Here is a 17,863-nt window from a genome sequence, read left to right as displayed (position 1 = left end):
AGTAAAGCACTGGGGTGCCTGGGTGGCTCAGTGGGTTAGGGCCTCTGCCTTTGGCTCAGGTCATGATCCCAGGGTCCTGGGATCGAGCCCCACATCAGGGTCTCTGCTCAAGAGGGAGCCTGCTTCCCCTCTCTGTCTCTGCATGCCTCTCTGCCTACTTGTGATCTGTCTTTCAAATAAATAAATAAAATCTTAAAAAAAAAATAAAATAAAATAAAGTAAAGCACTTCCCCAGATGACCCTTTGTGTTGACCAGCTAAAAGAAAATAAGTCATTTTCAAGGATCCTCTAAGGGAGAAAAATTTTAGTAGCAGTGGAATCTATAGCAAAATTTCTTTCTTTCAAAACCAACCAACAATCTGGAATTATTGCCTTATAGGAAGGAGAAAACCAATTGCAGGTACAGCTAAGATGTATCTTCCGTGTGCCTGGTTAACTTGTAACAAAATCAAGAGTAAGCCCACTTGTCTGCTGACAAAAAGTCTTAAGTCTTACTTCCTGCAGTGTCCTTGTGCCTGACACAGGGTAAAGTTCAATAAATACCAGTTGACTGAGTTAGTCTTGAGTGATTTAATGACTGCACTCAAGAATAAACAGATGAACTCATTAATTCAACAGTGATAAATGATAGAATTTATAGATAGAATTTATTGATAGAATTTATATAGATCTGGCCAGCAAATGCATCACTTTCCTTTGCCAAATAAAGGTGAAGAAAATAGTTTAGATTGATTTTAGTCTTTAGTAGAAGACTCCAATTTTGTAAACTGGTATTTTGAGGTGTGTGGGGAGTAAAAGAAATTAATTTATAGAACTATAAGAGGAAAAACCAGTCTGCTCAGGAAAAAAACGAAATAAACACCTTCAGTTCCCTGCATGACTTCTACAGAGTTAATCCCAAGCTGCAGTTTGATGACTGAAGATAAGGCCATGGTTCAATTTCAAATGCTTCACCATCAATACTAACCATGAATGCTGTTTACAGAGAAACCACCTGCTCATATGGGGTCAACCCTGCCCATAAAACGACCTACACATAGCCGTGTTCAACTAGACAGCAGGGTAGAGGAAGTCACACAAGCCATGAGATTTCTCCTGGACCCTTCATTCTTCAGGCATTTTTCAGAAGTTACCCAAGAATGTAAGTATCAATCAGATGATATAAAAAGTTTATGCACAGTCAACATCAAGGGAAAAAGTCAACATAGTACCTTTTCTTCACAGAGACTGAGTATCAGACACAACTGAGAAAATAAGAAGGAAGAAAAATAGCTTCTGCTATTAAAACCTGGAATATATAACCAGATCAAAGAGGAAGCTTGATGCAATTATGTGAGTAATTTGGGGGAAAAACTCAATTAGCTGGCAACGGAAGCCTGGATGGAACTTCCTAACCAAGACTATTTACATAATTTTTAGGTGGACAGACCTAGGCTAGATTTTAGATTTTAAAAAATCATAAGCATGTATGAACAATTATTTTCTAGTGACTTTTTACCACAAATAATCTCAGTCAAAATAGAGCTACTGATAAACTGCAAAACTGTAAAGACAGTTGAGTAAACTTTGTCAACAACACAAATTTACTCTTTGAATTCTCAACTGTAGTTTCCCCTCCCTCTGTTCTTCTGTTCCTCCATTCCTTCCTTCCTTCTTTCCTTCCCTCATTCCCTCCTTCTCTTTTTTCTTTCCTCCCTCCCTTCCTTCCTTCCTTTTTTTTCCTTTTTAGCCATGGGTGACTCAGAAGGAATATGCTTCTGGGTATATAAATTTAAAAGTCACATATACTCTTACTTAAATGACGCACACATGATGGAGACAAAATAACTCTTCTTCTCCAATTCTCACAGCCTGTTCAGATCTGCATTTGATAACACTATGGTTTTTCCCTATTTGCTTTTCTTTGGTGTCCATGAATGGAAGCAGAACAACAACAGCAAAAAAGGCACAGGAATCTGAACCACAAAAATAGTAATTTAACATTATTCATACTAACATCAAAATGGCAAGTGTCCACAGGCATTTTTTTGTATTTACCTTCCTGCTTGCTCTGGAGTGTGAGATGGTCTTTGTAACTAGAAAATATTGGACATCAAATGTGCCCCTCAATGAAGAATCATGTTAAAATCATGGAGAATCATATTAAACTATGATCCATTTGTCTTATGCATTAATCAGCAACAGTTGAAAAAATAAGACATATCCTTCCCTAAGAGAATGGATAAACTGTACTACATCCATACAATGAAATATAATTCCAGTGATAAGAACGTAGGAAGTTCTCAAGCCACAAAAAAGACATGGAGGAAACTTAAATTCATATTACTAAGTGAAAGAAGCCAGTCTGAAAAGGTTACATACTATATGACATTTTGGAAAAGGTAAAACTATGGAGACGATAAAAAGATAAGTGGTTGGCAGGGGCACAGAGGATTTTCAGGGCAGTGAACCTATTCTGTAAGATGCTAGAATGATGGATATTTGTCATCACACCTTTGTCAAAAGCTACAGAATATAGCTCGAGTGACGTCTAATGTGAACCATAGACTTTGGGTAGTGGTCATGTGTCAGTGTAGGTTCATTGATAATAACAAAAGTACTGGCCTGGTAAGATGTTGATGGTAGGAGAGGGCTCTGCGTGTGCAGGGTGGGTGGGTGTATGGAAATTCTCTGTACTCTCTCCTCAATTTTGCTGAGAGTCTAAAACTGCTCTAAACAATAAAGATTATTTAAAAGAAAAAAAAGCAAAGTAAAACAAACAAAAAATGACAACACTTATGTCTGTAAAAAGCTACCACAAGCTAACTTTTATATCTCTATCTGTACCTCTAACTAGGTCCAAATACCTGGAAAGAGACTACACTGATAACCAGGATCATACCCGAGGAGACACATGGAACCAGGACATCATCATGGGGCTGTTAGTTCTATTACTGTTGTTTGATTTTTTAAAAAATCATGGAAATATGTGCACTATTACTTGTGTATTAAAAATAAAACTGTTTATCTCTTTAAAATACTCACTTCATATTTATGTTAAAGAGGTCCAAAGTAAGTTACAAATATCATGACATGCTATCCCTAAATACTTCAGAATTCATCTCTAACAAAAACATTTTTCTACCCTAAAACTATTTTTTCTAATAACAGAAGAAGCAGAAAAGATTTTCTACTAAAATACTGGGGTGACTCAATTAATCTATTTCTTTTTAAAAAGATTTATTTATTTGAGAGAGATTTAGAATGCACAGGTGCAAACAAGTGTGCCTGAGCAGGGGAGTGGGGGGCAAGCAGAGGGAATGCATCTCAAGAAGACTCCCCACTGAGCACGAGCCCAAGGTAGGACTCCATCTCATGACCCTGAGATCATGATGATCACAGCGGAAATCAAGAGTCTGACACTCAACTGACTGAGCCACCCAGGCACGCCTCAATTAATCTATGTCAAAAAGCTAAGGTCATATCAAAGAAAAACCTAAATCCAAGTGTTGAGAATTGATTTAATGGTTATTGCAAGGTTTTCCTAAAAACATTATCATCATTATTCCAGCCCCTTACTTCTATACAACATTTCACATTCTGTCCTTTAAAACACTAGCAACCTTACATACCCACAGGCCAAAATTAATTAAATTTGTTACATTTTTTAAATTTTGGTCATTTGAATTACAAAGGGAATACAATACAAAAGATCTATCATAGCAGATCAAATGTCTTTTCTTTTTTTAAAGATTTTATTTATTTATTTGATAGAGATCATAAGTAGACAGAGAGGCAGGCGGCGGAGGGGGGAAGCAGGCTCCCCCTGCTCAGCAGGGAGCCCAATGCGGGCGGGGCTCAATCCCAGGACCCTGGGACCGTGACCTGAGCCTAAGGCAGAGGCTTTAACCCACTGAGCCACCCAGGCGCCCCCAGATCAAGGGTCTTCAATTAGCAATAATCGCGCCTCGGATAAACCTCATTGGCTACGATACTGCCACTGCGCAAAGCTTCAGATCAAGGGTCTTAACCAAGAATTCCTAATTTAGAATTCTCAGCGTCCCCAAGAAATATGTGGACAAAATTCAGGGCATCCGTGAACTTGAATGGAAAAAAAAGTACATCTTTAGTTTCATTAATAACTGAAATCCAGCATTTTCTTCCAGTATGAATGAAGGTCATGGATCTCAGAAGCATTAGCAGACCCTGACTTTGTCACCATAGAAATCACTATATTTTCAAACCACAGAGTGGTTGGAGCAGGTATTTCAAAATATCTTGTAGAAGGTGTATTAATTACTAGACTTGTTGCCAGATCTTGTAACTTAAAGCATTAATTAAGAAGCACATGTGTAACTCTTAACCACAAATTTGTAATTTAAATATTTTGATAACTGCATTTCAATATAACTGAGTTTTGTTGTCATCTTATGTATGTATTTAATTTTAGGCACAAAGAGATGGCCTTGTAGGGGGAAGGGAGTTCATAGGTTTCCCAAGATGCCAAAGGTCAAGAACCCAGGAACTGAAGCTCCCCTTCTCATAATTCCAACCTCCAAAAAGCCATTGTCCACAATGCAGTGTGCATTTCTCTACACTTATTCCTTTATGTGGCCAAATATATAAAAACATCTAGGAATATAATTTATATTTTATGTGCTCTGTCATTGTGTTTTGCACTTAATTTTTTAAATATATTTACAAGTCTCTATAGAGTTTGGATATTCATGCTGTTTCCACTTTTCGGCTATTATAAAAAAGAGTAATAAAACTCCTTGTATATGTCTCTTCATAGACTTCATAGATCTTCACTTTTAAGAAATTTCACGGTAACTTCTATTTATAATCACTTGTGCCAAAAACAGATATCCTTAAATTTAACCACAAAGTCATTTTTATACTATGAAATCAACAGAATAATAGCTAATCTTGTCTTTTTTCTTTTCTTTTCTTTTCTCTTAAAGATTTTATTTAGTTGACAAAGAGAGACACAGAGAGAGAGAGAGAACACAAGCAGGGAGAGTGGGAGAAGGAGAACCAGGCTTCCCGCTGAGCAGGGAGCCCGATGCAGGGCTCAATCCCAGGACCCTGGGATCATGATCGAAGGCAAACGCTTAACCAACTGAGCCACCCAGGCATCCCAGCTAGTATTTTCGTACTTACTATGGGCCAGGTCCTAAGTGCTTTGCATGAACTAACTCATTTCAATCCTTACAACCCTAAGGTGGGGCACTGTTTCAATTTCAGTTTACAGGTGAGGAAACTGAGATACAGAGCAGTGTTCAGTCTCTAAGCTCCCAAAGTGTGTGATTCTTATGACAAATTCAAACAAGCAGGAGTTGTCAGAGCATGAGAAGCCTCATTTAATATGGGTTCCATCAACGTCACTTTGAAGGGAGTAGTAGAGGATGACTGACACTTTGTTACATCAATTACCTTCTGAGAGTGTGTCCTGAAGCTCCTTAGAATTTCACTGTCCTTGTACATTTCAAGAGGTAGATCAAAGAGTAAAGATCACAGTGATTATTACAACCCACCACCTAATCCATTGGGGCAAAGGCTAGATGGAATGTGTCTAGTGTCAATATTGAGCTCCTTTGCCATTAGAAATGATAGCACCATCTTGGACGCAACAGAGGGTCTCCACTACATTGGACCCAAACAATTTCACAGGCAGTGACAGCAGATCATAAATCCAAAATAGAACACATGCCAACAAGTTAAAATATAAGCATACGTTAATGAAGACCCAATCTCAGTGCAGACCTGGTCTCCTCGGTGATAAGAGCCTTATTAAACTCTCCCACATAATTCATCACGGCCCCATGCTGGCCAGGGCAAGGCTAATCTCTCCCCAGTTAGCAAGTTCCAGACAGGCTGAAAGAAAGCAAACCACGAAAATGGTATCTTTTTTAATGATCTGGACTCTGCTGAGTACAGATTAAAAAAAAAAACACACACAAAACTGCCTATTGCTGTTCCATGTCTGCCTTAACATATCCAAGCAATGAAACATCACTTGGGTTAATCGAGACAAGAAAGTTCTGTCCCCTTCCTCTACCCATTCTTGAGCTTCGAGCATCCACACTGACAGGGTAAATCATCAGAAAGTACAAGTAACAAAAATATCATAAAGCTCAAAGGTGGTTTGCCAGTAAGAGGAGCTGAATATCCCAGACGCCATCTACTACCAGAAGCCACAGAGCCAAATGCCTCATCTTCTTCCCAGACTGGAGGCGGTGTGGGGAGGCTATGGCATCCAACCATCCTGGGTTGGATCTACAGTAAGCTGGGACTTTCAGCAAACTGCTTAACTCTCTGAGGCTCAGTTTCTTCGTCACCTAGGGTGACAGGCAGTTGTGTGGATTAAATAGATCTTACCTCACGCTAGTCATGGTTCAGCCATAGGAAGTGCCTTCAGCAGGGAAGGGATGCCCTACTGCTGGCTCTAACTCTACCTGCCCCATCTCCACTGGTCACATGAGGGGCCTGAGTCCCCCAGGGGTGACAGGAGGGGCTCTTCCCAAAGAGGCGGTAGAAGCAAATGCCCCATATGAAGTCATGGACTTAGCAAGGGACCACCAATACAGCTGAAAGAGAAATGGCCCAGAGCAACCCGAGAACAATCTCTACTCTGAGTTTCTGAACCAGACTCACTGGGTCTGAACTGAATTTCCACCTCTCACTTCCAAAGGGGTACAGACCTATTCACGGGCTTAAAAATATTTGTACCACTTCAGTCAGGAATTTCGTATTTTATCCATTTTATCCTCCTGATATAAGATTACACAGATATTCTTAAATGCCTACCAGTATTATTTATAATAGTGAAAAGTTATAATTTATCTAAATATCCAATGAAGGATTGGTTTAAAAAAATTGGTGCATTCGTTTGACAAAGTACTGTGTGGTTATTAAAAATAACGTTCTTAAAGAATATTTTAGGATGTGGTGACACGATCTCAATGTAGTTAAGTGAAAAATTCAGGAACAAATTAGTATGTGTTACAATCCCAATTTTTAAAAATTTGTGCTTATACAAACTTAAGTATACATGCTATTTAGGGTTACATATGTGTAGCAAGTTTATAGACAGGCAAGGCAACAACCAACACGACTCTGCAGAGCAAGGGGTTCTGCTTTGCCATCAAGGGCACATTTCCTCAGTTGCACTGGTAGCTACTTTTGTATTAACCTTGCTGCCACTTTGTATGTCTGCAACATTCATGATGAAACATTTAAAGTGTGTGTATAATGCCAAGGAGGTAATACATCAAAATGTAGCTACTGCTTTGAGGTGGGGTTATTAATGACCTCTCTTATTCACAGTGTCCAAATTTTCTACAAAGACTATGTGTTTCTTTTCATCTTTTACACTGTTTTTATCATTGGAAACCATTTTTATGCCCACCTCAGAACTCATTTGTTTTTTAAGAGAGGATGCTTGGTGCTGAGCAGTGCCCTCCATCAGGGGCCACACCTGGCTCTTCCAACATCCTGTTTCCCAGGACACCACGAACCCTGGCTTTCCACTCAGGCATCGCTCCCCCGTTAGAAGTTAAACCAGAAAAGTGCTGTGGGGGAAGCCATGTCCCTGAAACCATCCCACTCGCATCCTCTGACGTGAGAAGAGATTTGTAGGCGGTTGCTAGGAGCATCCTCCTCTTTGCAATTTGTTCTCAAAAGTATAGGTTTGCCTTTTTTTTTTGGGTCCTGGAATATTTTACGTTCTATCCTGCCAGGAAGCTGGGGGCTCAGCCAGTGGCTTGGGTAAAGTGGTGGAAAAACTCAGAGAACGATTATAGCGTCAACCAGCATGGACATTCCATCACCATTTATTTTTCACCAAGTGCTGGGGTGGAGGGTAGGAGGCTAATTTTTTGAGATACGTCACCATGCCTGAAGACCCTTCCAATTCCCTTTTTAAAATGGGAACTCTTAACATGGGTCTTGGCTGAGCTCCCTGGGGCCCATGAAATCACACATCAATCTTGTAAAATTTCTGGAGCCCAGATTCCCAAAGGACTCCATGACCTCCCTAAATGATGGGAGATCCCTGTCTGTAAGAATAAGCTCTTTTCTTAGCTTTTGCCCTTCTATTTGGTCTCTAAGTCCAAGTTTAGTAGGAGGTTAGAAGGAAAACTCTCTTCCAGGCACCTACCAAAATCTTGTCATCTGAGGCTTTGAACTAAAGCAAGATGTCAGTAGGAATGTTTGATGTTATCGTCACTCAAACACCCTGTGTCTATACATACTTTTTAATCAAGGGGGGAAGACTTCGTCAGTGTTAACATCTACCAACTCTATGTCACAGATACATTTCTTTAAAAGGGCTGTATGTGTTAAATTCTACTACACATTAAGAGGGCTCACTGTTTTTCTGTTTTTAAAAATGAATCAAACAATCGGTACATACCAAGAGCTCAGTGTGCACACAGCAGTGGGCTAGAACACAGTGGAAACTTGACTGTGATCCCCAAAGGACTCCATCCCTTCATCTAGTAACTTCTTGTTGAAAATACATATCTGATGACTATCTTTCCACTTATTAAGTGGAATCAAATTGAGAGTTACTAATATTACTTTCCCAAGCCCTCACATCCTCCCGTATGAGTCATCTGTCGGAACCCACTTTCTTTTCAGATACTTTCCACGACACATAGAAACAGTCTCAAGCAACTCTTCAGTAATGCTGCTAGCCAGTTAAGGGACTGTGACTACTGGATATCACCGTTTTAAAGCATCTCCAAGCAGCCTACAAAGGCTATTTATTAGAACAATTCATTTATTGGATTCAGCTACTTATTTAGACACTGTTGCCTTCATGGCAAAACATCTTCTCATGAGTGGCTCCACCCACCACTTCACTCAATGCAATGTACCTTCATTGAGTGCTGGTTAGGTGGGAGGCACTGAACATCAGTACCACTTCTTCTGAGGCCCTGGCTGGATCTGTCACACATCCTGTCATTTCCATATGACTGGGATTGTCAGTGAGCCTGGAACACAGCAGTCTTCATGTCTTCCAACAGCATCTAGGAGTCTAGGATCTTTCTAACTTTTACAGTTATTATAATACCATGTGACAATTTTTGGAGGAAACTCTGCTGAGGTTCTAGAATCTGTCTCCCAAGATTCAGAAAAAAATGCCAGGCAAATTAGAAAGGAGTTTGGCCATAGCTGAAGCATCTGGCCATCCCTAAGCATAAAGGTAGATTTCTTTTCTATACAAGTCACTCTATCGTGACAAAACATGATATGAGATGATTAAAAACGAAAGAGAGAAATATCCTTTGCAGCTGCACCAAGAGAAAAGAAGTCAGACAGTTGATTATATGAGACTTCAGTGATCTTAAGAGAAGGCAAGGTTATTGATACCAATCAGCAAAAAAACCAAATCACAATTCATAATTGCAAATAATCCCTTCATATAAGAGGGGTTCATGGTTTTTCGATTTTAAAAAAAAACTTCTAAAGATATGTTTTCCTGAAAAAATAAATATAATAAATATCATTTATTGAAGAAATATGTTTGATGACATATGATCTTAGATTAAAGTCTTGCCTAAATCACTACATCTCCCTGGGCTTCTAGTCTTCATTTTCAAAAGTGAGAGGACAGAACTATATGACGGCTAAGAGCTCTTTCAATTCAGAAAGTCAATGATCCTAATAATTACCAAAAAATTAAAAACATTCAAACATGCAAAAAAACTTGCTGCTATGGGACATTTCATAGACTTCACCTGTCAATAATAAAACATTCAGCAAGTAAAGTAAAACCCAGAAGAACATCATTTTTTTGTCCTGTTACTATGGTATCCGAGTAAACTGGTCCAACGCCATCAATCTGATGGTCCAAAGACTGGAACAAACACCATATGGTGAAAAAAAGATGTCCAAGTACATTAATTAGATGCCAGCTCAGGATCACTCCATCACGGAAATTTGCATCACACAAAATTCTGCAATAATTAAAAATAACTAAAAGCATTGTTTGGACTGGTAAATAAATGTTATTGGTTGAGAACCCCATGATCCATGTTCAACAAATTTTCCGATTTTCACAGTGGTTTTAGAGGACTTGATCTTAAACATCTTTTTTTTTTTTCCCTCGACAAATAAGGAAACTGAGGCCAAGCTTGCACTATTAGTTACAGGCAGAGCCAGGACCATGACTCAGCCCTTAAGTCTCAGCACAGAAGCTTTCTCATCTCACAACAATGGCGTCCATGGTTTCTGTGGAGGAGAAAGACTGGGGTCTAAAGTTGGATGGATCCACCATGCACAATGAGTGCACTCCAAGGAAGTATATGTGATGAATGGATGTGGGGAGCCCAAGAGGACCTGAACACCCACCCACCAGCCCTTCGGTAATGAGTGCAGCAGAAGCCAAGGTTGGCTTCCCAGCTGGGGGGGACAAAGAGGCCATACAAAGAAAGCTGCAGAAATTAAGCACCCAGCACACAGCCCCCCAAATTCAAGAAACCTCTTAACCTCTATTAGCACCAGCACTCGACTACCATGTCATTAAATATCTTTAGTAAACTTCTGCTTTTAAGGAAAAATACAACAAGGCTCACATTTGGTAGGTGCCTAAGTCTGTACCAGGCAATATGCTCAGTAGCCTCACTTTTACTATTTTATTTGACCCTCACAATAATCCTGCCAGGTGAAGTCTTTTCATCTCTATTCTCCAGATGAGAAAATAGAGACAAGGAAAGGTGTCACATTAATGGGAAGAGTAGACTCTTGATTCAAATGAAGATCTGCTAAATCCAAAGTCACTCACTCTGCCACGCTGCTGGAGACTTCTCTCAGCCCTTGGGTACCAGCTGCCCAAGTTGGGCTGACTCACTAACTTCCCTGAAAGGGGGACAAACATCTGACCGTTGTCTTCTGGAACTGGCCTCTAAAACAGCATGGTAACATTCACCTAGATTCTCCTCAGATGCACTGATTTCATAATTCATTTTATGAGAGAAAAAAACACGAGCAATAAACAACTAGGTTTGCAAGCCAACTTGGCCGCTCAGCTTTCTCTAGTGAAGTGAAATGTTTAAAAGAGTTCTCCTCAGGTCACAATTTCCATCATCAGTAGCTTGAAGCCCCCTTAAAGTACACGGCATATTAACCAACAGATTCAGAGACAAGAGGTGCTCTCATGGCAGAGCCAGTAGAAAGCAGTGTACTTACACTTATGTCGAGACTACAGAGGCTAACAGCATCTTCATCTTGGGTGCTCTGCTTGCGTTTTCGCTGCAAAAGAAATGAAGAAGTTCAGATGTAGACAGGGATTATCTGATTATTATGATTAAGGAAAGGGGGAAAAAAGCAACCAGTTGAATGGCATATGCAATCCTTGTCATTTCTACCATGTTTTCCCCAATCCTTTAACCAATATATGTAAATGAACAATTCCAAGAAAGCCTAAGAAATCACAGGAAGCTTTTAAACTCTAAGGTAATTGGTTTACATTATTGTTCTTATCCCTGCTGCTACAATTTGTTTCTCTTTGTGTTTCTTTTTTTCCTAAATATCTCTATATATCAAGGCTCAGAAATCTAGATACAAAGTTCAGGTTCTGACTAACTTGGAAGTAGAAATTAGACTGGAAAGAAAATCAAATTCACTTAAAGATATTTCATTTTTAGAGCTCTTTGTACTTGGGTAATTTAAATTTGTTCTAAACTTCATCCAGGGTCCTGATATAATCACAGAACCAGAGTGCTGTAACAAATCTTAGACATCATCTCCAGCGTTCCTATTTTATAGCTATAAACACCAAGAAAAATCATTACTTGAATGGAAGAAAATTGAATTTGAAATGACCTTATGACCAAGGAAGTCTGCCAGGTTAGATGTGGAAAATATATTTTCTTCTTTTATAAAAGGAAACGAAACTCCATCTACAAACCATAACAAAGCTCATCAGAGATACATTCACCTCTCTTCTACATCCCAGCTCAACCAACCAGGCAAGTACTGCATGAGTCCCTAATTTGTGACTTGCTAAGTCTCCTGATCCTACTTGGCAGAAACCTACCAAAGGACCAGAATCACTGGCCCACAGTTCCCATGGAGTCCAGAGACATCTGGAGTCTTCATCCCTAAAGAAGCTCCCCTCTTCCTCCTCCTCCATCCTACCCTGAGCAGGAAAGACAGAGTGTGGAAAGCGACCAGAACCATCCTTGTCTACCTCAGTATAATTGTCCTATTATTTATTTGCTTCAGTTCAAGGAAGATTTGTTGAGCATCTACCCCAAGCCTGACCCTTCATTTGCTCCTGGGACCACAAAGACCAGCAGCATGCACAGTTACAGAACTCACATTCCTGTAGAGGGACAGAACTGAAGGAATGAACTATAATGCAGTACAATCCAAACACCCTAGGAAAGTCACATCACTTTTCTGAGTTACCCCTTCTCAAGTCTTAAGGTGTGTTGGGGGGGGGGCGGACCTTAGCTTCTATTCTCAAAGGGAGAGGAGAAAATATGGTAATGCATTTTACAACTTAGCAGACTGCCTGGTACACAGTGGGTGCTCAAAACATGGGTTCTCCGAAAGCACAGTGAGGAGTAATTAGTTTGGTTTTGGTGGGGGTTGGGGAGGTCTTCTCAGAGGAGGAGACATCTGAAGAGGCCAGAAGGTGAATAAGAGTTTGCTAGAAAACATACTGGGTGAGGACTAGAGCTTCCTGCTCCAGAGCCAGCGACCTAGATCTTCAGAACCTCACAGGTGCACGTGCTTCTATCTAGATTAGGGGAGTTCTGGGTCCTATATATTATTCCACTGAGCAGTGGAAAGATTTAGAGATGAATGCCAGGAACCAGGAGGCTGAATCCACCCTCTGGGATGGTGCTCAAGGATCTGCATTAAGGAACTCTATTCTGGGGTTTTGGGTGGGGGGAGCCTTGAGAAGGTGCTGGTAGCCACCTGCCACTCGGGAGGATGTTTCATGTTTGCACAGGAACCTGACCCTCTCTGACTCATCCTCTAGTTAAAAGCAGCTCTGTGGTGTCAGTGAAGCCAATTCATTGGTTAATGTCTGTAAGGTGACTTTTTGAGGCAAGTAGGTCAAGGGATCTTTTTTTTTTTTTTTTAAGATTTTATTTATTTATTTGACAGAGAGAGAGATCACAAGTAGGCAGAGAAGCAGGCAGAGAGAGGGGGAAGCAGGCTCCCTGCCGAGCAAAGAGCTTGATGCAGGGCTCGATCCCAGGACCCTGAGATCATAACCTGAGCCAAAGGCAGAAGCTTAACCCACTAAGCCACCCAGGTGCCCCCAAGGGATCATTTCCATGCTGGGGTAAATAAACTGAAGTCCGGGGAGATAAACAATTTGTTCAAAGTTATACGGCTACAGAATCCAGGATTCTAATTCCTGGGGCAGAACCCTTCGCACACATCGCTTAGAGCATACTTGGCAAACAGTTTACAACTCATTTGCTCTCCGGAATGTCTGGTAGCATCTGCTTGGAGGGCTGCATTGAGAAGGACTATGTAGCACAGCAAATGGGAGAGAGCTTCAGTCAATCAGTAACACGTGCGGGGTGTAAGAGAGGGCAACAGACACTGCTCAGGAAGCCCCTGCCCTTCCTGAGTCTGGCTGCTCTTCCCTTAAGCGGCTACAGTGTTATACCTGGGATCTTGGGAAATGCTGTGAGGGGCTGAGGCTCTGGAATAGTATCTGTAAATGTGGAAATAGTGCCTACCGGGTCAGGCTGCTATGAGGATCATAGATGATATGCATATAGCAGTTGGAACGAGGTCTAATATAAAGTAGGTGCAAAATAAATGGCAGCTCCTGTCATGTGTTCCCCAAACTGTAAGCCACACACTTACGTACTGCAACCCAGTATTGTGGGATTATAAAACTTCATGGTGCTACAATTCCATTCCTAGAGCTCAGCAATTTTGTAATTGCTAATCAATGTGCAACACATTGATGGTAACCTGTTACCCTAAGAAGCCCATCCTGGTGAAGGAGAGGGGATAATAAGAGCTTGTCTCATAGGCATCCAGACCAACTCAACACATGACCCAGCACTGGTCTCCAGAGCACCCGTCACCCCAGACACTTCCACATGCCTCCAGTGTCAAATCCAGAAGACAAATGTCCTCTGGCAGGCTTTTTAATTAAGCCATGGCCAGTTAATCTGGGATAGAATGATCTTGTTAAAAAACCCACACATTTTACAAAATGAAAGCTGAATGGATTATCAACGTGGATTTGCTTTTCAATTTCTGTTACAGGGGGTGGTAACTGGTGGTCACGGGCAGCAACAAAGAAGGAGCGTGATGTTTAAATTCTGGGCCTGAAGCAAAAATTTCACAAAGTATTGCTTAGTCATTTGTTCACTTGCTTTATGTTCACCAAGCACTCTGATGGGCAAAGCCCTGCTACAGGTCTGGGGAGACAGCTGTGAATGAGCCAGTCATGCTCCTTGCCCACTAATGGGAGCTAAAAAGAAAACAAAATAATTACCGATTATGATCTTTGCTGTGAATGAGTCAGATGAAGAGCTGAGACGGAGACTAGAAAAGGAGACCTAGTTTAGAACGATAATTTAATTTAATATTTTGCTTTCTGGTTTTTGGTTGACCTTCTCATCAGACATGAGCCCATGAAGTCAAGACTTGGTCTGTCCAGGTCACATTTCAGAACATTGTGCAGTATCTGGTGCATGGCCAACACCACTTATAATAGTATTTGATTGTTTTGTTGATGCCATTAGTCCTGCTCCTTTTGAGAAGCTTGTCATCTTCACCAATTACCCAGTTCCAAGAGGGGTGCAGGTGCAGGGAGTTGAGGGGACCAAATGAGCACCCCTTCCACCAGACTGGTCAGCCCAGTCAACTCAGGGGATGAAGGTCCCACACACGCACTGCACACCCCACCCAGGAGCTTCACAGAAGAAATCCCCAGTGGGAAATTTAAATCCCGGAGACACAGACAAATGAGCATCTCAGAAAACAGAGGGTGTGGCAGGACACTGCACTCATTTTGAACTTCACCAAAAGGACTGATAATGACAATAATCAGCTTTAGCCTATGAAACACTCACTACATGTCAATCACAGAACTAAACCTTCACATGTGTGATCTGATTTAATCCTCACGACCACCTCAGGAGGTGGGCAGGAATAAGTATTATCCCCATTTTGTAGAAGAGGAGATGGATGTTCAGAGAGGGGCAGGGACTTGCCCAAGGTTCTATAATGAGCAAGGGCAGAACCTGGATTCACTGGGCTCCAAGCTATGTGTTTCCCAACTGCACTGTTCTGTCCCAGACTCTGGAAGGTCTAGAAAAGTGTCAAGCACAAGGAATTGGGAGGAAACACCTTTATAACTTATTCTACCAAAGAACTGGCCTTGGGGCACCTGGGTGACTCAGTCACTTTAGTGTCCAACTCTTGATTTTGGCTCAGGTCATGGTCTCAGGATTGTGGGACCAAGCCCCACATCTAGCTCCACGCTGGGTTGGAGCCTGCTTTAAGATTCTCTCTCTCCCCCTCTGCCCCTCTCCCTTCCCTCTCTAAAAAAGAAAAACAAAACAAAACAAAACAAGAAAAGACCTTGAAGATAGTACAGCTAGGTAACATTCTGAGGTCCTTTCTAGTTTTAAAACTATCACTGCCTGCTGTCAGGTAGGCTACAGATGAACCAAGTCACCATTTTACTTCCCTTGTGTGTCGGAAACCATGGGCAGGTTACTGGGGGGAGCGGCGGTTCCTAGGCAGGAAGGACAGAGTGTGAATTGTCTGCATTTACACACTTGGCCTCACATGTTCTCATCAGCCAACTGGAGGAGCCATGGACCCACCCTGTTATTCTTGTTCAGTTTACTGAAGCGAATGCACAGTCCACTTCCCTCTCAACCGTGAAAACAAAGTGCCTTGGGTGCTGTCGTCTATGCTGATTTGAGCACATGACTTTAAACCCCAGTGCCCTGTGCAGCGGGGCTATGAATGATTTTTGAATGAGTGACTGAAAGAAAGAATGAATAAAGGAGACCAGTATTTCCGAGGTGACACCCTTCCCTTCCGCTAACCACCTGGCTGCCAAAATTACATCAAAACCTCAAAAGCAAAGATCACTGAAAGCTGACATGCTTCAACCTCAGATTTCCCTGGAGACTCAAAACCTTCACATTTAAGCTACAACTCTTGCTTTTCAAATAGGAAAGGTTGTTGTTTGTTTGTTTCCTTACCAGTGAGGGCATTTATTTTCCTTAAAATACATAGACATTTAAAGAAATCATGGTTGTTCAACCATTGGTCCAAGTGGGATACTGGGGACTTCCACTCCTCCTGTGAGAAAAGAATGGCAGATCTGTTCAAGGGTGAGGCACACCCATGACCAGAGCATCTATCTGGGCACTGCTCTCCACAGGAGCATGGAGAATGTTTAAATTCTGGGCCTGTGCTTCGGGAGCAAGGAATCCAAGTATGATAACACCTCAACTGATAGGGACCAGTCAAAGGAACCACATTGTAAGTGAACTTAATGGGCACCTGAACCCTTTGTCTGAACACCTGGGTGCCTGTCTGGGACAGGCAGGAAAGGCAGTCACAGAGGGGAATTTATGGGAACAGAGGGTCTGAATGCACAATTTGATTCCTTAGCCCCACAGGTTACATTGGCAGGCAAGCACTTTCTAGAGGTGCTTGGGTGCTGGAAAAACTCATGCTTCTTGAATCAAAAAACAAGCAGGAGGCTCCTTTGTTAATTTGCAATAGAGCAAAGCCCTCAGTATGTTTGGATGTGAGGTCTGATGGGTATATCTGGATGGATCGAGTGGACTCTGTCTGAGACTCACTACCCTGCTATGTCAACCTTAGATCTTCACCTGTGCCCCTTCCAGCCCACTCTCATGAAGCATCATGTCTACGGCCATATCACCCTGAACACGCCCGATCTCATCTCATGAAGCATCACTGTTCTTCAGGCCACTCAATGGCCATCTCCTTTAGGTCCGGTTACCTTCTAATAGCACAAGGCAGACCACTAAATCTTATTAGTAAATGGTCCAGAAACAACTACTTTTTCTGGTGTTCTGAGTGAGCTCTCTGTGGAAAGCACTGACCCTATCCTTAGCTGATCAATGTTCAGAAGAGCTGGTCCGAGGGGTGCCTGGATGGCTCAGTCAGTTAACCACCCAACTCTTGATTTTGGCTCAGGTCATGATCTCAGGGTCATGGGATTAAGCCCCACATGGGGTTCTGCACTCAGTGGGGAGTCTGCTTCCCTCCCTCTCCCTCTCCCTCTGCCCTTCCTGCATTTGCACTTTCCTCTCTCTCTTCCTTTCTAAAAATAAATAAATACATAAATCTTAAAGAGGAAGAAGATGATGATAATGATGAAGAAGAAGAAGGAGGAGGAGGAAGAAGAGAAGAGGAAGAAAGAGAAGAAGAAGAAGGATAAGGAGGAGGGGGGAGGGGGAGGGGGAGAAGAAGGAGAAGAGTTGGTCCAAGCCTGAATATCTTATCCTTACTGGGCTCAGCTTCCATTCTCTCTAGGCTCAAATCTTGGGATCCTTTGAGGTGTTAAGCCTTAGAATCCAAGGAGCATCACTGGGTGCTTTCTAATACACAAGGAAAGGGAAGTGCTAAGTACGGTGCCCACTGTTTAGAGGACTCTTCCAGTTAAGCCTCACTTTAACCCAGTTTAAAAACGCATTGCTGTTCGTTTTACAGTGAGGGACACTCGATCTCACTCAACATCACAAAACTAGTAAATACTAAGAGAGGGATTCCTCTCTGGGCCAGCCTCACTCCCAAACCACTGACCTATCTGCCACACAATGCTGTTTCTCTTTTTATTTTTTTTTAAGATTTTATTTATTTATTTGACAGAGATCACAAGTAGGCAGAGAGGCAG

The 17,863-nt window shown here is 41.6% G+C and overlaps 1 protein-coding gene and 1 pseudogene across 7 annotated transcripts in view; both read right to left on the bottom strand.

Moving 5' to 3' along the window:
- Positions 1-17,863, bottom strand: part of ARHGEF3 (Rho guanine nucleotide exchange factor 3) — a 320,183-nt gene that overhangs the window by 135,811 nt on the left and 166,509 nt on the right. For 6 of the 7 annotated variants that reach the window (XM_047691555.1, XM_047691585.1, XM_047691574.1 and 3 more), the window contains one exon: positions 11,176-11,238. In XM_047691555.1, coding sequence (XP_047547511.1) covers positions 11,176-11,238 — 63 coding nt within the window. Of the gene's footprint in view, positions 1-11,175; positions 11,239-16,497; positions 16,505-17,863 lie in introns of all 7 variants that reach the window. The other variant, XM_047691603.1, reaches the window with a different exon arrangement.
- LOC125089479 (uncharacterized) lies at positions 3,913-3,991 on the bottom strand (annotated as a pseudogene).

This window comes from Lutra lutra, chromosome 1, assembly GCF_902655055.1.
Source record: "Lutra lutra chromosome 1, mLutLut1.2, whole genome shotgun sequence".
Lineage (NCBI taxonomy): Eukaryota > Metazoa > Chordata > Mammalia > Carnivora > Mustelidae > Lutra > Lutra lutra.
This window is presented reverse-complemented; position numbering and strand designations above follow the sequence as displayed.